The 26,620-nt window shown below is 42.5% G+C and overlaps 3 protein-coding genes across 5 annotated transcripts in view; 2 read left to right on the forward strand and 1 right to left on the reverse strand.

Moving 5' to 3' along the window:
* LOC146175611 (uncharacterized) overlaps positions 1–12,498 on the forward strand; it is a 143,021-nt gene extending 130,523 nt beyond the window's left edge. For both annotated transcript variants that reach the window (XM_084582007.1, XM_084582005.1), the window contains one exon: positions 12,361–12,498. The gene's annotated coding sequence lies outside the window, so the exon portion shown is untranslated. The remainder of the gene's footprint in view (positions 1–12,360) is intronic.
* The window catches only part of Gnpnat (glucosamine 6-phosphate N-acetyltransferase), a 97,222-nt gene that overhangs the window by 51,203 nt on the left and 19,399 nt on the right, over positions 1–26,620 (forward strand). The gene's annotated exons all lie outside the window — the stretch shown is intronic.
* On the reverse strand, positions 857–26,561 carry CLS (cardiolipin synthase). The gene is made up of 7 exons (XM_084582008.1): positions 25,943–26,561; positions 19,495–19,632; positions 16,403–16,532; positions 12,353–12,438; positions 10,103–10,171; positions 8,202–8,293; positions 857–5,748 (listed from the first exon to the last, which is right to left on the reverse strand). The coding sequence occupies exons 1-7, from the start codon at positions 26,285–26,287 to the stop codon at positions 5,658–5,660; spliced, it is 951 nt and encodes a 316-aa protein (XP_084438134.1). The 5' UTR covers positions 26,288–26,561; the 3' UTR covers positions 857–5,657.

Consider the following 26,620-nt stretch of genomic DNA (forward strand, 5'->3'; position numbering starts at 1 on the left):
TGGTGCATATCTCAAAACGGGTACTTAAACATCTGTGCTGGTGTTACCAAAGCAGAGACGCGAAACTTATTAGCCCACAAGTGGCCCCTCTGCTTGGTCAATGATGGCAAGCAAAGATTCGTTCACAGCCAGGAGGCCTGATGGAAAGGCAGGCCAATATCGGAAGAGAATTTGGAAGCTTTTGCATGGGGAGAACATGGAAAATTGCTGGGAATTCTAGACGCTTATCCCACCATGACCATATTCACGCTTTTGCAAAAGTTGCGTACACTCAGAATCAGAGTGTCTGGCCCAGCCCAAGCTCAAAGCAGAGGACTTCCAAGCGGCCCGAGCCTGGATAGCGGGCCAGGCCCGGTACTGGCTTTCGAGCTGGCACGAGCCTGTGCACAACTCTACATTGATGGTCTGGATCACATCGCCTGTTAGAAGCAAACATCAGTGAGAAATAATGAAGTACAAGACAAGAGAAATCCACACAACGAAGACTCAGTCTTCCCTGCATGGCTTTCTCACCATTTGTCCTCCATCCTTCCTGACTGGTGTTCACTTCTGAATGTATGTATGCACCAACTAGCCTACATTTCTACTCTCCTTGACAGCAGCTGCTTTGTATGTGGGAAGCACTAACGGATACTGTGCCAAATAAATCACATTAGTCATCTTTTTTTTTTCCATACGGTGTGGCGGCTGTTTAGCAGTTATAAGCAACCTATTCAAACACTAATTTATTTAATGCAAGTTAAAACTTGCACATTTGGCATACACAGCAGTAAAAAAAAAACAACAGCAACACCTGTGAGCAAAGCGCAACGTCAAGGAATAAGGAAAAGTGTAAAATAAAAAAGCACAAAGCAGCTTTGGTGACATCTGCCCTTTGCATGTGTGCATTCTCTTTATTGTACGTTCTCAGTTTGATGTTGAGCAACTAGAAATGAGGCCTTTTCAAAACAGATGTATGAAGAATTTGCATACTCCCAGCTTGTTTTGAGCTACGCTACATTTCTTCATAAATAATGGCACAATTCTGCATATCAAAAATGCAAAGTTCAAGAGGAAATTGGTCAACCAAGCCCATCACACAGAAATGAACCTCTGCATAATATCGGAACACAAGAAGTGTACATAATGTATGAAGATTAAATGGTGCCTTAAGATCTAACTGCTGGCTTTCCACAAGTTTAGGTCTTTTCTTGGCTTTTGTATAAAGTTTTTTCTTGTATATCAACTGGACTAAGCTTCTGACATTATCCTGCGCCTTTCTCGCAGAAAAATAAGTCATTAACACTTTGTCTAAAAACTGACAAGAAGCAAGTCAACAACAACGCAAGCGATTTGGAGCGGCAGCGAACCCTTAAACAGAGGAAGAAATAAACTTCAACAAAACGTATTCCAGGCATTATTTCGACAGATAAATTAAAAGTCAAACTTAATTTTGCTATTACAGTACCTTGAAACAAGACAGACATTTAAAAATAGTGTATGTTTCAAATTCATGGTCGATACACACACAAGCAGCCAAGGAAGACTGAGTTAATAAAATGTCCTGTACTTTCATACAAGAAATGTAGCTTCTGAAAGGCTCACGAAACCAATTTCCGTTCAAAACTACCACTACTCACCACCAAGGCAAGTTTTTCCTCCAGTCTCCTAATCACACTGTTTGCAAAAACTCTACAGCATGAATCACACCAGTTAGCCTTGCCCAGTTAAGTACATGAGACAATACAGAAGAATTCCATAGGACGGCATGGCAAACCATTACATAACCAAGCCATCAATCTTCACTGAACTCCTTTCCTCCAGAATGTTTTCCCCGTATAGCCAAACTCTGCCTAAGATGTGGCTATGTGCACTTTCTTTATAACAGTACCCATGCTTACACATTCTCTAAGTAATACACCAATCAATATTTCAGACTCCAATAATTAGGTGTTCAATATTTCTAACTTCATTACCACTTTTTCTCAGCGACTCTTTCCATGTCCACGACGAATCACACAGAATTTTTTATTATTTGGACCAGTTTTCATGCCCCCCTTAGCAAAAAAAATTAAGCCAGCCAAGGCTCAGCAACTTTACTGAAGCCGAAGTGCACCCCATCATCTGATAGTGGGCGCAATACACAGCAACATGATTTCATCATGCAATGTTCAAAAGTCTTCCCTTTGTATTTTATGACTAGACTTGCAAGACTTTCTATTTCAAGTTTCCTACTCATTTTGCTCTATGTTTGCATAAAATAAAGAATGTGAGATGGGGTGTTATAGAAAAAAGTATCCTTCACAAATGCACCAATCTGATTAGTTGCAGCTGCAAAATTTATCATGAGGGTTTTGCACTGATGTTACAGCAACCACTATTACAGCTCCAGAATTAAGCCCAGTTTTAGCCTAGCACTTTCTTTCTTATGGTCCAAAACAGCAAATGTGGAGCCGCGGAGCTTTCCGACAAAAAAAATCATCACACTAGATGTGCGAAATGTGCACGATTAACATGTGACCCTTTAAGGGCACTCATGTAGATCAGCTGTGTGTCTTACTTTTATCAACTTCCCAAAATATCCCTTCTCAAATGATGACAGTAATGCCAGTGAAACATGTTACCTAATCTTATTCATCCTTAAGAAGTCTGCAAATCTGCCTGTTTTCAAGAAGACATCACTGTAAGTACAGCAGAACTCTTCTGAAGTGAAGTCATTTCTCAGGGTCTTTGCTATATCAGTTGCGGATGACGACAAGATGCTGAAGATGCTCTCTGGTAATTAAACAGCTAGCTACTAAGCACGTCGTTTCATAAAGAAGGCACTCCAAAATACCTTCCATCTTTCTCTTATCGTCCCTCTGTGCAATTTTCTTTTTTTCAATTATAAGATTTTTTGCTTACATGTTGTAAGTGCGCCTAGCATGAATGCAACGTGGCTATGAATACAAATGAGTTTGTAATAAAGATTGATTACGCAGTGACATTCAAAAAGCACAGCCATACGGCTGCAAAGGAAAGCTAAAAAGCTTATTACAAATCTACTGTGCATTGGAGGATTCCCCTAATTATTCGATCAGCCACCGAGTTTGATTTCATGTGAAAAGTGTATGTGTGTAGCTTTAATGAGATACCGGCAAATGATGGTTTAATGCATCGTGATGCTGGCCAAGTGTCGACCTGGGGTTATGCCCTACTCTGCATTACCTCACTTTGGCCCGTAAAACCTTGCATAAACATGGCGTTGTCTTCCACTGTTTCTGTAATTTAAGAGGCAATAGATGAGAAATGAGTGAAACAGTCAAGCGCAGCGACACAGCACCCACCACGCCTCCACTTCTTGCCACCGCTGCCTCGTGCAGCAAATGTTCGCCCGTTTTTTCCTTTCCCTACTTATTGCTGCATTTTTACTCTCTATTACTTTCTGAACAGACCTTCTTTCTTCTTTCCGCTTTCATAGCCAGCTTTATTTTTTTTTTTCAAGGCTCCGCATGCTTTCTCATGGCTTCAAGGTTGATGTGAAGTTGGCCTCTCCTCACATCTAATGGGCCTAGTGGTAAAGCCATTTACAAAAAGAAACGCCGTTTTTTTCGTGCTTTTTTTTTTTTTTTCGGAAACAAAAAATTTGCCCCATGATGCTAGGGTGCATGCCATTTTGTGGGAAGCGCATCGCAGCGGCCAGACGCCATTTACCCCATTTATCCCGTAAATTCCGTGCAACTATTATAATCGATTTTTATCAAAAGTGTCTTTGCTATAAAGGGTAAAAAAATGTATAGTCGTCTATGAAAGAGGAAATGGGACTTCAATTTACTATATCTGAGTTTGCTATAGCAGGGTTCTGCTCAGCAAGAAATAACACACCTTGCTTCTTAGTTATCTTAATTACTAAACTTCACTTCTATTAGAAACGGCCTCCGGTCAACTTTTGATTCGCAAACCTGAACAAACTTCATATGACTACAAGTCCTGCACTTCTTCGGTAACTGAAATGACATTTCCATCCCACGAAACAATTACGACAACAACATAAAATTTATACCACACACAATTTTCTCGGCTAACATGCTGTTCTGGAGCAGTCGCTGAAAATTATTCCTTCAGATTTCAGAACGCATTCAACATTTACTGTATCACAATCCATTCTATGATTACAGAAGAAGAGTATGAAGCTCTTTCATAAACAATTGTGCTTCACCACACCACAATCATGTGTCCAATGGGTACAAAGTTTGCGTACAAAACTGTGCTCACAATTTACATAGTGGACGTCTGCACAATGACACAGACAAAAGCTGTCCCTAAGATACAACAGCTACACCCCAACAGCACCCATGTTCTTATTGTACAGCACTTGGAGTGCGTAACTCCCAAACTGAATTAAAACCTTAGAAACACCACAATATGATATCGTAGTATGCAATAACAAAAACTCAAAAACAATGGCAAAGCAATAACTAACAAGTGAAACTCAATATTCACCTCAAAGACATAGCTCTCCAAACTGCATACAATGCAACCTTGAGGCTAGATTCCATCAGTAGATTTGCTTCTGTGGGAGAGTATGGAGATGTAACGAACCATAACAAAACATGGTATATACGCAGCATGCTAACAATTTTCTTTCCTCACTGTAACAGATCAAAGCATGCAAACTCATAAACAGTATGGCAGCAACAGCAATGACAAGATCTAAGCCAATCAAAGCCCCATTATTTCCTAAAATTTTCCTGGGAGGTAAGATTGAGATGCAAACCCAAGATTCGTCTGTTTTCACGTCTCCCAATTAAAATGTGCATACGATGAAAATTGTAATTTTCGTGACAATACACTGCGAAATCACTGAAGAACAAACAGCCACTCAATTTTTCACTTCAGGATAAACAAGAATACAGCAAAATCTTGATGGCATGATTCAGTTGATGCAAATTTGTAAAACTTCCTTGCCCGAGTAGATTGTGTATAACACGCACAATTTCAGATGATTCGAACACTCACTATGGATGATAAAAACATGCAAATTACAACTGCACCCTCAAGTGCTAAGCATTGTCTGTACATCAAGAATTTTTCAATCGCTAGCGATGTGTACAAGTGGCGAAAAGCCATAAATCAAATTTTATTAGTCACACAAATAGATATGTGTAGACTTTCTACATAACGATTTTCAGCATTTATGGATTATATTAATTTTAGATATCACGCCCCCTTAGAGTCATATCATCGAGATTCTGCAGTACCCTCTCGATTCATTTAGCGTAGCAAATATCCAGTATGCTATCAGTTCAAGCACAATACTCGCGTGATTCATCACTGCATAGTAAATAGAACACAATTCTAATTCATAACTGCAGGGCAAGTATGACACCCTCTGAATTCATCAGCTCAGAACACAGCACTGTCACACGTCTCTGATCTTTTACCATGAGGCCCACAGTGGGCACAAACAAATACCAGCCGGCATTTCTTTCCAGAAACCAGTTCGGTGTTTCTGTCTAGAAGCAATGCAAATCAACCCCAGCAGCCGGAGAAAAAGACAGCTGTCTCCGAGGGCCTGAAAATGTGGGGACATTGACTGCACATCGTTCGCTACTGCAGCGACCCATGTATAAGAGGTGCTCACTGCGTCTCAGACAGAGAAGAGGACAAACGCACATATCGGTAGCGCTTTCAGGGTGCTACGACTTGTCCTTCTTGATGAACTGATAGGCATCCTTAGTGAACAGGTATGTCAAACCTGATAGCACTGTTGTGCTTGCAGTCAGGTACCTGCAAGAGAAAGAAAAAAAAGGAGTTACTTTAGCATATCCCATCACAGAGGCCTATAATGAAAGGGTGTACTTTAGCACCAATAAAGTAAATTATTTTATCGAAATCACATTACAGAAACATCAAGTCGCTTTAGCATATCCCATCACAGAGGCCTATAATGAAAGGGTGTGCTTTAGCACCAATAAGGAAGCAATGGAAGTGTTGAATGTCGCACGCCTTTTCTTTAGCTTTGAAGAGGGGGAAGAAGACTCCCTGTGTCACATTCGCATCTTGGAAGATAGAGTGGCGACTGTTGCCCTCAGAAAAAAAGAGGCAGAAGATGATAACCGTTTTTTTTTTTTTTTGCAAATAAATGTTTTTCGTGCCCTCCGCGTTTCAAGCGCGTTCATTTTTGCTCACCTTCATTAATTCAAATTTTGGTTAATTCGAACTGGCTTAGCTGTCCCGTGGAATTCGATTTAATGAGCTTTTACTGTACATCCAGCAGTCTTGACCCAAATGACAAATACTGCACAGGCTAACATAAAGCAAAGCAGTACAGTGGATAACTACCCTTGCCTGCTCTCTTCAAGAAAATTGTTACTCGCCCCCACCCCTTTCCCCCTCCCACCAAAACAGGTACAGTTAAGAAGGCATGCGCCGAAATCCTTTTGAGCAATCAACTATTTCTTGCACAGCCTTCAAATGCTGCCCAGAGCTTTGAGCAGAGAAGGATCTGGGCTTGCTCTATCCCGCTCCCTCTGAGCCGACCTTAGTGCACTACTGAACTTTCATTCAACCCTGAATCTGTAAGATATGTAGCCTAGGTTGCAAGTATGTATGGCCCTAACACAAGTGTGTGCTACGCAGAGAAATGTTCCAGAAAAATGTGCTCAAACCAAAATGGTTACAGCTGCACACTTCTTTTTTCCTGCATAAGGTATTAAAGCCCCTTTCCTCTACCTTGCCTTGTGGGCATTGTGCTCACAAAACAACGTCATCAGCTAGAACCTGGGAGTGAGTCACACCCACAAGCTCAATGATTCACAGAATGCGTGACACGCTGATCTCATTACATGCGAACAATGTATGCAATTGCGTACAATCTGAATTGGAGTTTGCTGCAGTACGCAGTGATTCCTTTTATCCCACAAGTGTAGCACCCCAACTTGGTTGTTTTGCCATCTTTGCTAGCGAATGCAGTAAATAATAATTTCTGCAAACAAAGAGCCTGGTGGTTCATCACTTATCACCAATAATAATGTCAAGTTTTCTTCTGATTTTTTAGTACCATGCATATTTTTGAGGCAAAGGAAAAAGCGCCGGCTATTTATCTGAATGTAGCGCGGACACAATTGTAACATGAGGGTTGGTTTTGTGGCTGCGAAAATGAAAAAGAAAAATTTTGTGAATTTAACACGAGGAATGAGACCTTACTGCACCGAAAATTTGTTCGCTTTACATTCACAAAAATAAGTTTCTGAACAAATGCGCATCAAAAAAACAGATAACCTGAGGCTCAACTTGTTAAGGCATGGCAACCTTGGAGCCTTCACACAGAACTGAAAATGCTGCCATCATCAAAGCATGAAAATTTCAAATGCCCCTTCTTTTTAAGACAGCCACGAAAAATAATCACTGACGAGATCAATGCGAAAATAAGAGCAGAGTCTCGCCGCCTTGCCATCGCATCAATCAATTAGAGGCTTTGTCTTGAAACGAAAACTCTCTCGACTGATCCGACGCACAATGACTCATACCTCCCAAGCGTTAGTGGCTGTTCTCAGAAGAATTTGAACTAGTTTTTGTCTTTATGCAGAGCTGTAAAAAAATTGAGAGGTCGCATGCAAGTATGATATAACCACCAAATGTTTCACTATCTGATATCGAAGAAGGCAGCGGAAGTGGCTTTTTGCATGTAATAGCAATGCCAAGTTTTTCATAAGTCTAACACAGATTACTGCTATTGATGTGCGACATCTGTGGCATTGCAGAAATTGAGAGCTCCTGCCGAATTCTAACAAAATGTGAAACAAGAGCCCTTGCATTTCGCATACTTCATACGCTTGCCTCGGAAGGCAGAACAAAATTTGTGCTCAGAGCTCAATAATAAGCTTGTGTTATACTAAGGCAATTACAGTGTGATCCCCAATCCGTCGTGTACTTATCTGACATAGCCTGGTGTTTTAATGTTGAAAATTCCAAACAGAGTGAGTGAGACCTTGCAAGAAATTCTGTACATGTCCATAAGGAAAAAAGGCACTAGTGTTAGCATTGCAAACTTCCCTATTTTGGTAGCGGCTGATGCTAAACTGCATGCCTCATCAAAGTAAGCTCTTGAACTTCTACAGTAGCGAGGCAATGCTAAGCATGCCGAGATGCATGAAGCAGAAAGAGTTCACAAAACTGGTGGTCAGAGTTTACAGCCTTAGCTCCCTGGTGCCTAAACAGGACCGAGGTGTGACACTCACCAGAAGGCGTGCAAGGCACTGTGGTCCACAAAACCAAACACGGGGGCGGCTAGGGTGGCCGCCACTAGACCCAGCTGCACAGCTGTGTTGGCCTGCATCGGAGACCACAAGAAAGCAGGCCAGCATTAGGCAAGGAACAGAATGCCAGCAAGGTCCACAGCACTTTCCCGACCACCCTATGCTAACAAAGCTTGTCACAAAGTACTGGCAAAAGAATGCTTCATAAAGCCGGGATTCAATGCAGCAAGCCTCGCAGGTGCCGAAACTAGCCTATGATTGGATATAACTCAGACATTCACCTGTGAATGCTGCCAAAAGGAGGTCCTCTGGTCGGAGGCTTTACATCACAGTCAAAAGATATATTGGAATCAAAAATGCTTAACATACACTGCTGAGCAAGAAAAAAATAAAACAGGCTGGGACTGAGCCCCGTTGCATCTTTCCTGCCCAACGAATAAGCTTGAACACTTTTTCTGCTCTACATGAGATTTCCACTGCTTGCCTCTGTTGTGTAAAACTGCAGGGGGCTGGCAAGTGCAAGGAGATTAATCACGAATTAAGTGTGACATCTGTGTCTGCACATGTATCTGTCTAAGTAAAGAAAATTTTTACTTCATTTTTGCTTGGTTTCCAAAGTTAGGAGGCCAGCCCATCCAAATTGGTGACCAGTATGAAAGCACAATAAGCAAATAAGGCTACAACTGCAAAAGATCCCGCGAAGCACACAGCCAAGTTGGCCACGAGAGATGTGCCAGCTATCTCGACCTCCCTTAGAATTCCCCGCACAGTCGAATACTCAAAACACTACAGTAGTGCCAAAGTTGCGGTTCCGCTCGTGCCCCATACCCCTGGGGCCAAGCATCTAGCCGAGAGCAGCCTAGCATGTAACACTTCCCTGTGCTGACAAGGAAAAAAATGGCAACCCATTTTCTACCAGCACACTCAGCAATCCTAGCAGCACAATTCTGTCTTCTGCTAAATGATGCCCACGTTCTTCCCAAAATGCATCTTACGTGTCTTTTTCATTATCGCCATTATCAACCAGTGTTAAAACGACAGCAAAAAAAATCCAGTTGACATTGAGTGCATTGTCTGTTTGTTCTCACTTACACCCTGGCCCTTTTGTGCTACGTATGATGCTACCGATAGGCATCTCTCACTGTCATTTTCCACCGCCGAGTGACAACTGCCGGCTACCCACCCGAACAAAGTTTTTGACTGACCTCACCACTTTTCACCTAAGCCTCTCCAATGTTCAACTATATATTTCTCACCATAGAATGCCCACTCGAATCACTCCAACAGGCTGCTAGTGATCCCCTCAGTGAACCACAATGCCTACTCCAGTTCAGTCCTTTGTCTCGACTTCGAACCAGAGATAGCTCACACTTCTCCTCTAACCTATGCTTCTCATTCTTACTCTCCTTCCATCACTAATTACGAATTGGGCCGTATATTTCACCAGTGCGTGCCAAGATCGGTGCCACTTGATAAGTGCATATTCTTGTTATTAACCACCAACCATATGGCAGAAACTCGAAGGAGCTGATAGCTAGACGAGGAGATTATTTCCGCTGGAGAGGCACCTAATCTTAGACCTAATCTGTAGATAAATTGTGCTGCCCAAGCCAGACTTCACCCCCCTCACTTGCACCAGAGGTTTATGCAAGTTGATGTTGTCATGGAGTAGAAGAGAATGAAAATGGACGCGGCAAGAGAAAGAGTGCGTGTGCTTAAGCCTGCAGCCATTACATCAAGCAAGCACAGTTCATAATGCCCTTATATGTTCATCAGCTTCTCATCTCATAAGAATATAATTAAAACAATTCGTTTACTCAAGAAATAACACATAGAAGAGTGCTCTTAATCCCCATGGAAGCAAGCTGGAGCATGTCACCTACCTTGCTGATGCTGGTGGGCGAGAACTTGACAGTCGCCAGGGTGACATCGAAAAACCTGAGGAAAGTTTTCTGCGGAAGAGACAATGGAAACTTTAGGAATTCAGCCACAGGAGAGAGAGTCAGTGAAGTCACTGGGACCAGCAAAAATATTTACTATATCAGGGTCTTTACTATATCAGTTGTTGGTGATGACATGGTTCTGAAGATGCTGTCTGGTAGTTAAATGGGCACTTCTGAACACGTCTTGTTGCTTAATAAAAAAAAAACTCTGAAATACCTTCCGTCTCACTTTTACCATTCTTTTGTGCAATTTTTTTGTTATAACAATTTTTTACATTTTGTGGAAGTACCTCATAAGCATGAGGACAACATGGCTACAAATGCAGCCAAGTTCGATTTCATGTGAAAATCAAAGCCTTGCATGGACATGGAGTCACTTGCTGTTTCTGTCTTTTAAAAAGCAATGATAAATGCGCGTGGCAGTCAAGTGCTGTAAGACCGCACTCGTTGCACCTCCTCTTTTTGCGTCCATTGCCTCATGCTTCGTGCTGCACAGTGCGGTGAATGTTTGTGCATTTCTTCTCCTTCCCTATTTCTTGCTGCACTTTTACTCTCCTTTACTTTCTGAACGGACCACGCCATCTCCTTTCCATGTTTGTACACAGATTTACTTTTTTTTTTCCTACGCGCTGCGTGCTCTCCCTCACGGCTCCAAGTCCTCCGTAAAGTTGGCTTCTCCTGAACGCTGCTAAGCCTGGTGGTAAAGCCACTTAAACGAACACACACACTGTTGTTTTTCCGTTTTCAAATACAAAAAAATCTGCCTCGCGATTCTAGGTAGTGCGCGGGTGGCAATGTCATGTCGTGGAAGTCGTCACTGCGGCCAGGCGCACTTTGCTATGACCGATTTTTACCACAAAACGCCTTTACTATGAAGCGGGGAAAATGTACAGTTGTCTATAGAAGATGAACAGGGACTTCAGTTTCACTGTATTATATAAGAGATTTTGCTATATCCGAGTTTACTATAGCGGGGTTCTAGTTGACTCTCATTGATTCAAAGAGAAGCTAAGGTCTATTACTTTCATTATTCTTCTCTACCATTTCTTTGCAACCATTAGGTTCTGACCATGCACTGAGGCTGCCTTTTGTAAACCTGTGAGCTTAACCATATCAAGTTACTGGTCCTCCAAAGATGTACAGAAAAATGCGTGAAGTATGCAGCTTAGAGCTTACACCATTTTTTAAAGGCAACACAAATGGCAGGTGATACCTCCAGAAGTGATCCACATGGTTTGCATTCGTTCAGCAGGTTGACGCATTATAAACAGAACTGGCAACTGCCAAGCACATGTAATTAAAGCAATCATTTTCACTCAGCGAAGATAAACCACTTTTCTAAATGGTCGGGATAAATAGATCTGTTTTCAATTCAAACTTATTTGCTAATTTGTGTACAATAGTTGCTGACAAGTTGGATTCAAGAGAACAAGTACAGGCACGCAAAGTGCAAAGGGAATAAGCGCTACCAATGAAAAGCAGTGCAGGAAATGCACGCTGCTTAAAGATAAAAACAGGAACTGGCAGTAGCCGTTAATTTCACCCTGTCTCTCGTGTAGCTGAAGGTGGCCAAATTCAGGACAAGTAGCTTGGACAGTCATACTGAAGAGGGGCATACAGCAGCTGTTCAAGTTGAAAACTGCTCAGCATAGGCTTGTAGGTGGTGGGACAGTAATTTGGTGTTCATGATACTTGACACACCCCAAAACAAAACAAACTGGGTGCTATTATTTAGAAAAGCAAGTCTTTGTCGGAAGTACTAAGAAAGGGCTTATTTCTGACAGTTCATTGCAGCGGTAGCTATCGTGCATTTTATCTCGTTCTGCGTCTGCATCTGCATTAAGCTTAAACACATGCAATCAGAAGACATGGTGAAGTTAAATTAGCAGATTGTGCAATGAAATATCAAGTTCTTAATGAGACAGGAGAGTGCACAAAATATAAGATACAAAATATTCAGCACACTAAATCAGCGTATGGTCCAACTGCACCTAGTGGAAGATTAAGTGACATATTTCAACTGACAAATCCCTTTTCCTAGTCGCCCACTTTCAAAAACTCTTATTTTTGAAAATTTCAGCAGTGGGTAACTGAATTTTTGCAGCCAGTAGTGGTGAAGCTCAACAACACATCGCCAATGTGTTGTGCAGCGAGCATTTAACCAGTGCCTGGTGATTGCTTTCTACTTACTGGTGCAGGAAGAGAGGTGTACCGGATGTAGCTGGCGCAGCCCAAGATGGTGGCGTCCCGGGTAACGATGAGTGCCGTCAAGGGAACTGCACCACAAAGAGCGCCGAGGCAGGTTTAGTAACAAGAAAATACTTCTGCCACCCAAAGAATAACCGAAGAATCACAACGAAGACCCTAGCGGAAACCTTATACTGCTGCTGCTACTGCTGCTACCTAAAACAATGCATGAAAGCTCAAACATGATGGCACAGGACAAGGCTAATTGCACTACTGTGGTGGGAGAGACCTTTGTTCTCTGCCAAGCAGAGGATAATGATCATGATGATGCGGACCACCAATAAAACCTCTGCCAAGAAAATATACCAATAGATGCACCAAGGTGACACATATCTCGATAAGGAAAAAATGGAGCTTTGCTCACTTTAACTGTGCATCATGGTAATTACCCAAACTGTGTTTCCATCTGGATGCACCAGACCTCTTTCTCATATCCAATTATTTAAAGAATTTTGTATATAAATGTGCACACTGCACAGTAAAAGGTTCTTACAAGAATGAGCTCCCCCTAACACTGATTTCTTTCTTGTATACAAACTCAACTTAGAAACAACCAGGTTGCAACTTCAGCCCCCCGCCAGGGTGGTACAGTGGTTAGGGCGCTCGACTACTGTGCCCAAGCGTGCGGAATCGAATCCCGGCCTTGGTGGCCGTTTTTCGGTGGAGGCGAAAAACAAGGCGCCCGTGTGCTGTGCGACTTCAGTGCACGTTAAAGAGCCCCAGGTGGTCGAAATTTCCGGAGTCCTCCACTACGCCGTCGCTCATAGCCTGAGTCGCTTTAGGACGTTAAACCCCACAGACCAAAACTTCAGTGTATTTATTCTACATTTTATGACCCGTTCAGAAACACTTAGATATGTGAACTTAGCCTCACAAGCCTTAACACTGCTGTCAATGCTAACCTTGCCACTATTTAGAACACTAAGCACTGCTTGAGAAAAACTGTTACTTGGTCACAAAATAACCATACTTCCCATTTGACAAATGGCAGTGATTAATGACAGGTGGAAAGAAACGAACGGTACAATTAAAAGTGTGCCAAAAAACCACCTTACAGCAGGCCTTATACATTTGAATCTTGCTCATTTGGCCTTCAACGGACCAGAAAAAATGTTCAAATTACTTGAAAGTTTGAATTATTGAATCTGACCGAAGAGCTGAAGGAAACTGTAAGAATCATCCTAATTTTATCTCATACACGCCTAAAATATGGTTGTCTATACATTTCAGATTAAAGCTATATGACGAAAATTTTTTGCGGTTAGTCCAAGTGCTTCGCTTTGTGCACACTACACCAGGGATGTTGAAGGATTGTTGCAAAATTGCCGGTGCCTCGCATTTTGCAGACGCTGCACAAAAGTGTGCTGAAGCATCCTCAAAACACAACGGTTAAGCATACTCGAAGAGCAGAGGAAGAAAGTGGATGCAATAGAGAGAAATGTGCATAGCTGTCAGACTGGCCCCATGATGCCATCTCTAAATAAAACTAAAAGGCCAGTGATGCGCACAGCAATGTATGAAATGGTGTGACTGACCAATGCGTACACCAGATGGCAGCCGCGGGATGGCATGAATTAAAAAGAAACGAAGCTCAAACTATACATTTCAGCAATAAGGGACTTCCGGTCGTCGTTGCGCCTGCCATAGCACGTACGCCCAAGGTGCACATAGGTCCCACAGTTTCATGAATTCAGGATCAGGGAGACCTGACGATTGTTGGCTTTGTCGACTGTACCTTGACGTGATCCCCGTCTGAATTAATCGGTGCGAGCCCATCCATGTCCAAATTAACAAGCGTCTGACTGCGCACCTAGTCCAAATTATCCAAATTTCCAAATTAATGAGGGTCAAATTAATGAGCTTTCATTGTACCAGATCGTGCAGGTTAATTCCAGAAAAAAGAATGACTTAATGGAAAGATCTATCAACATGTGAGTGAAGAAGTGAATGAAGCCACATCCCCAGGACAATGCTGCCAAAGCAGACGTAAGACAAGGCTGAACGAAGAGAACCCTCCACTAGTATTAACTTGATCAAAGGGTATTGCCATATATGCCGCAACATGGCACTAATACATGTTGCAAACTGTGGCTTACTTGACATAAGCTTCTATCTATTGAAGACAATTTGAGTGTTTCAGGGATTCAACAAATCAAGGGTTGCCTTCCAAATAAAACCAGGTCTTTTGTCCCCTTACCTCACCAAAAGCATGGGGAGAATAAATAGAGATGATACTATGTGCTACTATTAGTCATTACCTCGTTTAATTTTCAGAACCTCATTTTAACTTGTGTTAGCAGATTGGCACAGAGTGCTTTAAAGATAAAACAATCAAATAAATAGAGCCGTTATATTACATTTGCCCTTGCACGAATCTCCGAAGAAAGAAGGCCCTTCGTATGCACCAGTGGTCATGTCTACAGAAAATATTCTGTGGAGGTTTCTCATTGCTGGGAACAAGTGAAATAGCTTTCTTTAGACCTGCATACATCACTTATGAGAGAAAAATGTACTCTTTTTCCCATAAGAATGGCATGAGCCACCTTGAAGGGTTAGCAATACAAGCACTAGACAAAGAGAACTCAGAACTGAAGCTGTTCAGAAAAACTCAGACAACCAATGGCTTCGCTTGACTGTCAGAACACTGTCATAGCTAAGTGCTGCTCCTTTTCTACAGACAGAATGTGAGACAGAAAAAGATTAAGTTTTCACATTATGACTAGTGTCCTTCCTTCCCTAAGGCGCCAGCTAAACAAACACAAGAACACAAAGAACTAGGGCATCAATAGGCACTTACCGTAGTACAACCCTCAACAAGACATAGAGAGAATAAATTATGCAAGTGGCTCAGTATGCCTTTCCCTTTGTGCAAACCACCTGGGTCCCCATATTCCTGACAAAGAAAGCTTAAGAAATGCATAAAGCTAATATGCCCACCCCTCAATGATGAGACCATAATCCCACTCCTGCTGTGCTTGTGCACCTCAGACAAAGCTCTCCCCAGAAAATTTTGAGAGGTGGGCAATTGCAGACCGAGGGCAGGAGGGGTAGTAAAGTGGCTGTATAAACCGAATACTAATAACATAGTCACAACACAGCAGATGTCTTGAGGGGAAAAAAAAAATAGACAGCAAAGATAGCTGAACAACTTTTCTTTTTGGACCCATCCTGTAGCACATGGCATGACTCCAAACCATTTGCTGGCTTTGTCTATTTGTGAATGCCCCGCTAGCACTAGACTGCACGAGGTTTACGTTGGCCTTGTCCAAATGTGGGACATTCAGCGGCACCATACGGCGGTGAAAAATGGAACATTTTAAGAATATAGGTAATGTGCCAGACAAGCAGATGCCGTAATAGCATGAAACCGAAACTGCATGAAAACGAAAATGCAGCTTTTAGTAAAACAAGAAAGCGGTGGCCACATTGCTAACACCGTACAATCTAATTACTTCGGCCTTCAAGAAAAATGTTCGAATTATGAGAGAGTTCGCCTTATTGAATGGCCCTAAATGTTACCGAAAAACGGCTGCATCACAGCATACTCTAAGAGATGAGGAAGCACATGAATGCCAGAAACAGAAAAATATGAGTAGGCATAAAAACCATGTGACGCAATTCTGAAATAAATCTAAAGAGCCAATGACGCACACTGCGGAGTCTGAAACAGCGTGACTGGCCACACCAAGATTAAAGAAAGTTGTCGGCAGTGGGCGGGTGATAGAAGAGGTGGGCAGTCCAATCGGCATGAGAGGTAGGTACCAAAACCACTGCCGCCCACTCTGGGGAGAACCCTGATTAAAAAAAGTAATAATGCATTTTCACACCATAATCCTTTTAGGCTAGCTTAAGAGACCAATGTTCTGAAGACTGTGCCATTACCAAAAAAACCAATTTTGGATGAGGTAGAGCCAAATTTTGCCTATAAATGCCTGAAAATGTGGCCTGCACTGCTCCTGTGGAGTAGTGGGTGTGGTCAGTGGTGAAGCTTACTGGGAATGAGTCCAGCCACAGTAAGGCTTAGGAAGAGGGTGGCCACCAGACACTTGTCTGCCAGCGGGTCCACGACGGTACCCAGCATGCTCTGCTGAGAAGGGAACGACCGCGCCACCCAGCCATCCAGCTGCAACCAGAGAGCCAGCATCAGCGTGGAGTGGCATCAGGCACGAGTATAAACAGCATAGTACATTCAAGGACAAACAATGCAGCACAGCACTAGCTGAAAAAAAACTATACTTGGGACAAGTTTTGTACTAACCTACCCGTAATTCTCCTTTCAAAGTGAAAATCAACTAAGCTGGCCTGCATCGATGATGTACCACATTCTAGTCAGAAAGAGACTGCTCATAAATAAGTTGCCTCAAAGCTGCAAGGCTTGCGGAGTTCCTCCTTTAGCCAACTTCAGCAGAAGATCACAAGGATGTCATTAAAGCAATGCCAGCTGACACCACTGCTGCAATAATGTCTTTCTGCAAGCCATGTACAATACAGTCTACTGTTAAAGGGAACGCAAACGTGTCCTAAACACTTTGAAAAGCGCTGTCATCGACAGCTGGCGAGAATGGGCGGCACTGTGTGCATGGTCGGGAAGAGCAGCCGGCCGTGCTTACTGCGCATGCACTCAGTGCGATCATTTGTCCCCAGCTCTCTCGGGAATGCTTTATAAAGCACGGCAGCCATGTGGTATCATGTTCCCTTTAACAGTGGACCGTACTGTTCATGGAAGGACAGAAAACCCAAAATGCATGGCTCGCTACACAGTTTCAAGTAACATTCTCAATTCTCAAGAAATAAAAGGAAAAACTATGCTCTAAAACAAACTTTCTTTTCAAATCTCTTATAAAGTAGCCAACCAAAAAAACTATCTCACAAAAGTGTGACCTCAGTGTCACAGCTCACTGACCATAGATAAAAATGGCCATTGCATATGCAAAAGTTACTCTGCACACATGCCCCTCATCATAACAGGGCAGCCAAGATCAAGCCCCAACAACTGCAGAATGGAGAAGCTGCCAAAGTGCATTATCAATCTGGTTAAAGGCAAATTTTTGAGGATACAAAACTTAATGTACTTTGTAGCATTTCACGGTTGTTAACTAACTGGGTGCTGCACTTTAGTCACTATCTGAGGGCCATGTTTTAACTTATCTCCGTCGAAAAACTGATCCCTTGAGGGATTGTAACGGCTTTTTAACGGTTTTCCGGGCCCCGTCAAACTGCAAAAGCAGCTTTTTGCCTGAAAATCGCACCAGTTGAACTGGTGAAATAAAAATCAAATCAAATTAACAGTGCGCACCATTTCATTGAGGCAATGGAAGTCGCTCTGGCTTTCACACCAGACAAAAAGTCCAGCACAACAGCCTTGCTGTCTGTTCTCGTGCCATCCAAGATTCCCAAATATAGTACCTGAATAGGTTTCGAAACTAGTCTCTTTAAAGGAAGGTGAAATGAATTGAGAAGCAAAATTTCGTGACTGAAAAGAGTCATCCTAGCCTTGATGAAAGATGTCAGGCAATACGCCGTTGCTCATTTGTAAACATTACTGAATTTGGCAACTACTTTTCATTGCACCTGTCACGCAAGCATGGTGACATTCAATTAGATTACAATAACAGACTGTTCTGAAACTGGCACACCTCCGAGACTGCCGACACTACAAGCCTGTCTCTTGTGCCAGAGGCTGTGCATCAAGAAATAAAGCTGCCAGACAGATCACATCAGGGCAGTAGTGGTTCCCTTTCCACAGCTGGTCAATGCCGCTTTGCAGTGTAGGTGTGTGCCATAGCTCTTTCCAGTGCTTTCGGCCAATCGGCGAGAGCTCCAAGGGATCACTCCTTGATGAAGCTAAAGTTAGAATATGGGCTCTATACAGGGAATCAGCAATCTGCAGAAAGGCTGCTAGAAATCAAATCAGAACTCCAGGAATGAAAAGAAAACAGCAGCCATGTGCAATAAACTACTCTGCAAACATGCCAACACTAGTACTAGTTAATGCCTCCCAAACTTCAGTTCTTTTTTCATTGTGAATGCCGATTTCTTTTCGTCACGCAATGTGATCACACCTATCTTGTGCCAACCTTACACCAAGAACACGCAGAGCCTGAGAAAGAATTGTTGACTCCATAAACATTTATTGCCAAGATTACTGAACTCATGCCTCGCACAAGGAATATATATCTATAGTCTCGCACTTGCTGAGGTTAAGAAACTCCTAAATTTCTCCACAGAACTAGCACAATCTGCTTGAATTACGTTCCTTGTTTTGGGTTTTCTTTGGCAATGACAGTAAAATGTTATGCTTTTTTTTCCTCTGCGTGTATTATTTTGGACAGCTCCTAGTTCTACTATATGTCGAAACATGCGAAAGCAAAACAACTCTTCAGTGCACATAGTCACATCACTTAGTTATTTATTAGCAGCGAATTCATTAATGTTTTTATGGTTATGCATAACTGTATGAATATAGTACACGCACGCTCTGACTTGCTGCCACTATAAAGGGGTTGAGGGCTCTCAAGCTGCTCTATGCAGATTTGATCTCAACTTCTACCATTCTTTGAAATGAATATACACAAAATATGTGCTTCCCTTGCGGCTATAACCAAGCAACAGGCCATCCATTTCTGAGAAAAATTACTGGCTTGAAAAGTACTCACTAACACGGTCAAGACCATGAATCTTCATACTAGTGCCTAATCCTTTGAGTATAAATAACAGAGTAAGTTCTCCAAAGCCAGTGTGTAGTTGCCAAAGTGAATGACACTAGGAAACAAAAAACTGCAAAAAAAATAGCACTAAAATGAAAAGGAAAACAAAATTTTGTTCCGAGTAAGACAACTTACATTTCTCTTCATTAGCTGTGTGTAGTACTTAGTCATGAATAAATATGCCTATGTTGCAAGACTTTCAAAGGCAATTCTTGACACTGCAGGCACAAAAGCTTCAGAGCTGATCTTGTTTGCGAATAAACCTTTGGCCGCACGAGCAGAAACATTTTTCGTATCTTATCCGCAGCTGCGCGTTGATGATCCTTGGTAACAAGGTTACAAAGGATGACGAAATGTAGGAAAGTCTTTGACACCCACCACATCAGTGACTCCAGCAGCTGCAAACAAGACCAGGGCAGCGGTGTAACCCTCGGTGACCACCAGGTATCCCAGGACGGGACTAGAGCAGAGCCGCGCCATCGACAGTGCATTGGGTATTGTCAGGATATTCTCACGCTGCCACCACCAGCATTTCATGCAAACAAGAAAGCCCAAAAAAAAAGAGGGCAATCATGAGAATGGTTAATGCAGCGACTGGTATACGTGCACTGCAAGTATAACAAATCTGAAACGACAGTGCCAAGTTCTTTTATCAAATACATAACAGTTTGTTGAAGTCAGAGAGCAAATCTTGCTCTTGTGCAAGTAGTCCATCTCTTGGGAACAAAAAAAGAAAAAAAAAAAGGTTGCAGGGGCACTTAAGCTCCGCCTGTACTGGCATAATGCAAGAGCGTTTCAGACTCCAGTCTGTGGCTTCCCTGTCAGATCCTCATTCACATACATGCACTATGCTACTTACTCGATCACTAATATGTTAATTTATACCTCTATGATCGCACATATACTGATTAGCATACAGTCATAAGCTACCATATTATGTGAAAGACTGCCTAAAAGAGGTATAATGCCAGGCTTTAGCCAAGCCATATGAACATCCAAGCATGGCCTAGGAACAGCACGTCTGACATTCCCAAAGGACTTGATTTCCCTCAGCCTCCCATTTCAAAAGAGCTGCCTGAATTGGCAACTCCTGCCCATGTCCCCATGTAATAAGGTCTCAACATATCACACAACTCAGCTGGCAGCTGCCAAGCTGCCAGCTGAGTTGTGTGATATGTTGCTATGCCTGGCTACCGTGGCTACCGTGGCTATGCCCACAATTTTTCACTCACAGCACCGACAATGCCGGGTTTTCTGGAGAACAGGCCTTTAATGCTGTCACATTAAAAAAGAGCAACACAGGACTCACATATAAGCTTTCTTTCGTGTATTGCACTTTCAAGGAGGGAAAACAGAAAAGGGCAACAGAGCCTTGGGGGGACAAGCATCCAGGGATAGCGCAGCTGTGACATGTTAACAGGGTAATTGGTCACAGCTGGGATGGGCAGGGATATAACTGCTGTAAACTATGAGAAATAGGACATCATTGGAAAATGCCTCTGTCCTGCAGCAGAGCAGTTTATCTATGATAATGATGACAACAGGATGCCAATCGGTAGCAATGCTCCTAGAATGCACATTTGTGCTGCAAACCCTTGGCCTTAAAGTTTTGATTCTACATTCCACAGGCAAGGCAGACCTATGTACACTGCACTATAACCAAACTTTGCACTCTGCGTGACAACTGATTCCACATTCCATGAATGATGGCAAACATCAGCTGAGTTGGGACTTCTATGTTAAAGATCAATAACATGCAAACAGCAAACTCATTTCAGAATACACTATGAACAAAGCGTAAAGCCAGCAATCTTGTAAGTGTTTGCAGCTGTGGGAATGCTCTTGAATCTCTGTGGACTGCTGATGAACACGCAGTTAATGTATGTCTCCTAAAAAATTTTCTCATACTGTTTTTCAGTTGTGGAAGACAAGCAAAAGAAATCTGCTTTGCAAGTTTCACAAGGCAGTGCCCCTTGTATAGATATCTCTGAAAGGAAAAAAGAAATTTTAATTGTATCAAAGAATAGCATCCATCCTAGAAGTGAAGTAAGTGGCTGGTAAAAACAAATAACATAAAACAAAACCAACAGGACCAAAAATTCAACAAATGCAAAAAACTTTCAAATCTTGAAGGTTCCTGTTAAGTCTGATGAGGCATTTGCACTGGGCAACTCAAAAGGACAAGTAGCAATAAGTATAATGACCCTGATTCTGATACACCAATCATCATCAGCCCATCTGCATTCACTGTTGGCCAAAGGCCTGTCCCACGATCCCCACTAGCCATGTCCAGCACCACCTTACAACCTCACATTTCCTAACCTTACTTGCTTACCTGGCTTTCTGCTGCCCCTTGCTACGGCATATATATGGGGTGATTTTGCTATGTAACCATGTACAAACTTGTATTTTAAGAGCTATGAGGGACACATCTGTGCAGGCAGGTTTTAGAGCCAGGCAGACACCATGTACTGACATAGCTTGGTGAGCACTAGATGAATACTATCTAAAATTAACTACTCAACTTTTCTACTTTAAGGGAGATATTGCACTGAAAATTGAAGGCCGTCAGCATCAAACATGAGCCCAGATTTTTCATTTTTCTAATCGGTTGTGTGGTACAATTTATCAAATGCAAAAAACGAAATCATTTCAATGATCACCAAGTTACTCTCCAGAATAGCACATTCCTAAAATGGCGTCTATCGCAATTATCACGCATAAAATACAGATTTTGTGTATCTGATGTCTCAAAAGTTAACATTGTTTTCACAACCATGCATAATGGCGCCATTATATAATTATGTGATGCGTTAAAGCCAACTCAACTAGCTTTAAAATATAAATTGTTCACATTCAATATTTTGAACTGCACTGCCATTTATTTTTTTAGAATTGTTAAGAAATTTAAAGTGGGGCCGATGGCCTCCAAGTTCGCAATAAAAAATTGCCCCTTTAAACCAAAAATAAAAAATTATTTATTTATTTCACTTACTTGGTAATTTATTCACCAAGTTCTATCCCATACATGATGTCCGCTTAGCTGTAAAACCCACCTGGACAGATGAAGCTCTTGTTGCTACTAAAATACAAGTTTGTAAATGGTTAAAAATTTCATCTGGTATTGTCATGAAAAGTAAAAGTGCAAGCAGCTATTCCATTTTCCACTGAAGCAAAATGACAAGGAAAAAGAAGTGCAGTTTAGTGACATGGTCTGTTATTTTTGATGGCTACAGCAGGCTTTTCCATATGAACTTGACCAAGTCGGGGCTTATGATGGGAGTTATGTGACGTAACTGGGAAGAACGCAAGAGAGATAACACACACAGCCATTAACTGAGAATGTATGCTGCTTTGTATTTTTATCAGTTTTACAACCTTGCACTTGGCCAAGCAGATCTGTTTCCTTGTGTGCGTACTTGTAGGAGATAAAGAATTACTTAGGGCAGCAATTTTGAGGACGAGGGTTAACAGATATAGACAGTAACAAAAGCCAATTTACTATGCACCAAGGTAACTTCAGCACCCATCCTATAAAATAATGTTGACAAATAGGCCAACATCATTATGCTGAGCTACAATAGTCAGCCAAGTCCCAACAGCCCCTTTATAATATCTCATATTTAATGGTCACACTTCCAAGCAAAAGTGCACTATGTTAGGCTTTATATTTTAAATACCTTCAAGGCAACATTAAGCACCACAGTAACAATTCAGTTAAGCCTATTGCAATGGCATCTGAGATTCTTATCTTTTAGAGTGTCTGAGGTAAGGTACGTTAGCATCCCTTTATTCATGTTTCCATCGAAATAAGCTCCCTTCTTTACCAGAAAGGGGGCAGATGACAGGTTGATTTCAGTTTTTAGTAATTAAGCTATAAAATGGCAGCCGCCACACAAGTTAGGTGCCAGAACAAATAGTTCCCAAATAGTAGCAATAACTTGCCTCTTTCTCGCCGATTTATATATGGTGATTATGCTTGATTTTTTTTTAACTATCAACCTGTTTTAACTTGCCAATAATAACAAGTACTGATTTCCAAAGGTTACTTCAGCCCTCATTTTAGCCAACGGTTCACAATACAAAGGATGGTTTCAAAGCACTCTCTAGGGTCTGCACAAATATTACTGGCAGGGCTACATGCACCACGAAGACCATCTGTTTGGTTTGGTTTATACGGTTTAAAGTCTCAAAGCGACTCAGGCCATCAGGGACACCATAGTGAAGGGAGGGTTTGAGAAATTTCGATCACCTGGATTCTTTAGCATGCACAGACATCACACAGCATGCAGACACCTTGCTTTTCGCCTCCATTGAAAAGTGGCCCCCGCAGCCATGATCTGAACCCATATCCTTGGGTTCAGTAGTAAAGCACCTTAACCACTCAGTCACCACGATAGGGAAAAGACCTTCGATAGATTACTAGACCTCTTTATACTTTACAGATTTGTCCCATTCGTACATGGCATGGCTGTTGTTGATGTGCCCTCAGCACTTGATCCTCATCTACATAACTTTGCGACCTCTTCCTGGGACATCCATTTGGCCTCTTCAAACCAAGTTGAAGTTTCAACATCATCTTTCTAATGCATTTTCACCTGCTACCACTTCAGTGATACACTGCTGCAAGGGTGGGCGAGGCATCCTGCTTTGTGGGCCACCAACTGAACATCAAGGACGAGACCCTTTTGACAGACTGTACAATATCTACACTGTGCACCTTTCTTCAATATTCATTCTAGCCTTCATTTTTCCTTAGTTTGAAGTTCTGACAGCAGTGCTCTGCCTACAACATTGATGTAATGGACAGCACTGGCCAATGTAAATGCGCTCTCACCCCCTACCTTGAACAGTGGCACTGAAGCCATGTGCCAACCGCTCTAAAGCGACACAATGGCAGCAGCAGTGATAATGGCACCCTGTAAAAAATGAAGTGCTTACACTCTGCTCCCTTGGTATGGCGTTTGCAGTTTAACGTACCAAAGTGACATTGTGGCAAATTCAATCACCTAGAGCACTTTAACGCACACCGACATCATGCGAAACGCTAGCTCCTTGCATTTCGCTTCAAGCCAAGTGCGGCTACAGTGCCCAGGATCGAATCCGCATCACCCCATTCAGCAATTGAATGTCCCAACTGTAAATCAGGGAACTCTGCTTCATTTGAAGGTTTTAAACAAAGCAAATCTCTCAGTTCCAGTGCAGTTTGGTAGAGGTGGCCATAACCGCGTGATTGAATTTCTGAACCCATTGTGTTCAAAAGATGCTTCAGAGTCCTTTTAAGCATGAACAATGAATTCTACATCATTCTTTGTCGAGGTTTCTTAAGGTGTCACACAGAAACTAGCTGTATGCTAACCTGAGCCCATGCTCAACTCTTTCCTTGCCGCAACCACTGAGCATGTTAGCCCTCGAGCGATGATTTACAGAAACGTAAATTGGTTTATAGGAAAGGAAATGTGCAGTATCTGCAACACTTCTTGGCAGACACCTAAACCATGTGGTAAGAGACCAGGAGAGAGTGAAAGAACAAAGAGATAAGTGCCCTAGTGATAACCTACCATGACTTGTGCATTGATTTCGGAACCTTCTACACTGCTTACAGGCATACTGCGCCACCTGGCATGTAATTAGATAAATTTTTCACTTTCAATGCTCTATAATTTTTTTTCACAAAGCACCATTTTTTGAACATTGCTCCAAATAAGCAGTAGCATAGATTCAATTAGGGCAGTGACAACAGAAACCAACCTAGAAAATCAACATCTACACACTGGTTAATTTCGTTATTGCTATTGTACCTCAATCTGTGTGTCCAATCCTTATCTGTTGTACCAAGAATGCTATTCAAGATAGATGTTTTATTTTTATTTTCAGATAATGGCCAATAAAAGGCCATACATTCTAAACATTTTAGATATTTTGTTAGTGTTTTTTTCCGTGCATGTACAAGTGTAATTTTACAAGTTTTATTCAATTACTTTTGTAGAATAATGTATCGTAAAACATCAGCTAAATTTTTGAGTTGCAATGCATATTTCATCGTTCAAACTTGTATACGTCTAAGATGCAATTACAAAGTTTTTGTTTCGTATGTTACATAACATTTCACTTATAATAGTTTTCGTGGAAAACAAGAAGGCTACCAAAATCTATAACGAAACATAATATTTTCCATTGTAAGAAAAGTGTTAAGCTGTGCAGCTCTCCCATTTTTTTCTTTGGCAGTTGAGAGGTACGAGGCTTCTTATTCAGAAAACATTATCTACATAGTAGTACACAGCAACCATAAACACTCCAACTGTTTCAAAAGTAGATGTTGCCAAGAGATGAAGGACTAGTGGGGGGGTGCAAGCCCTTGGGAACAAGCTGCCTTAGTCTTATGCAGTCTGATACTGATGGGCTCAGGGAACTCGGTGTGGCTTTTCTGCTTTTTCACAGTCTGTGGTGTTTTCCCATCTGCACCCAGCATTCTCACTAATATATTGCCTTGCATCCCCTGGCATCTGTTAGGTTGGTACACAGAGCTACTTCGAGCAGGCACCACAAGTTACTGCGTCACACCTTGAACTAGCGCATTGTCTTCCCTGACAGCACACAAACCACAGGGTGAAGCAGTGTACGAATGCGACGATGATTATGAATGAGGACTGAAAGGACACCAACAGACATAAATAGAGGGCGCCGGAAAGAACACACACGCCGGCCCGTAGAACACGCATGAGCACACACAAACACAAACACACGCAAAGACCGATGTCCATGCTCAGCCCGTCTCACATGAAACAATGGAAATCAATCACACTTAGAGCACGGGAGCAATTACCAGATGTCCCATGCGTTCGGTGACGATTCGCTTGGTTTGCTCGACGTTCTCAGTGACCCTCTTGCGCGTGGCTCGCAGCGAGTCCCCAGTTTGTGCCAGCGACTCCCGCGTCCTCTGCACGCGCGTCTTGGAGCGCAGGAAGATGGGCCGCGGAGCGGTTGCTTGTTCTTCGGCGCCCCGGTCTCCGCCAGCGCCGGTCGAGATGCACGACACCTGCCACACGCGCGCCGACGACAGGGCGGGTGCTGCGGCACGAAGCTCCAAGCTCGCCGCCTCGTTGACGGGAAGTCGCCGCAGCAATATACGCAGCGGCAGGCTATGCCGCGACCATAGCCGAAGCGCCATATCGAGACAACACCCCGCGGGGACGAGCAATTATTAACGGATCTGCCGTCGCCTTGGTGTCGTGCTTCCTTGTAGGCAACACGGGGGACTTGAACACAGGCTTGCAGACACTTCAATGTAGCCAAAACCTCGTCTACGATGTTTTGTCTCTCAGCGAGAATGAAAAGGCACACTTTCACCACGATTAAGTTCTCGTTGAAATCAACACATGGAAAGAGAAGTCAACACGAAAACAAAGCGGGCACGACGGCCGCCATTGCGGCCTACACGGTTTGTGATTGACTCGACTTGGCTCGGTACGACTCAACGTCACCTGAAGAGTCATCGAAGAGT

Source organism: Amblyomma maculatum, chromosome 10 (assembly GCF_055883805.1).
Source record: "Amblyomma maculatum isolate TAMU_Amacu chromosome 10, ASM5588380v1, whole genome shotgun sequence".
Taxonomy (NCBI): domain Eukaryota; kingdom Metazoa; phylum Arthropoda; class Arachnida; order Ixodida; family Ixodidae; genus Amblyomma; species Amblyomma maculatum.

What these genes read in the sequence shown, in the direction of transcription:
- CLS (XM_084582008.1), bottom strand. Translation starts at nt 26,287, where the DNA reads ATGGCGCTTCGGCTATGGTCGCGGCATAGCCTGCCGCTGCGTATATTG. An exon ending in TGTGGCTGGACTCATTCCCA is followed by an intron (nt 12,439 to 16,402) that starts GTAAGCTTCACC and finishes TTTGTGGTGCAG; the next exon opens with TTCCCTTGACGGCACTCATC. An exon ending in AGTGCCTTGCACGCCTTCTG is followed by an intron (nt 5,749 to 8,201) that starts GTGAGTGTCACA and finishes TTTCTCTTGCAG; the next exon opens with GTACCTGACTGCAAGCACAA.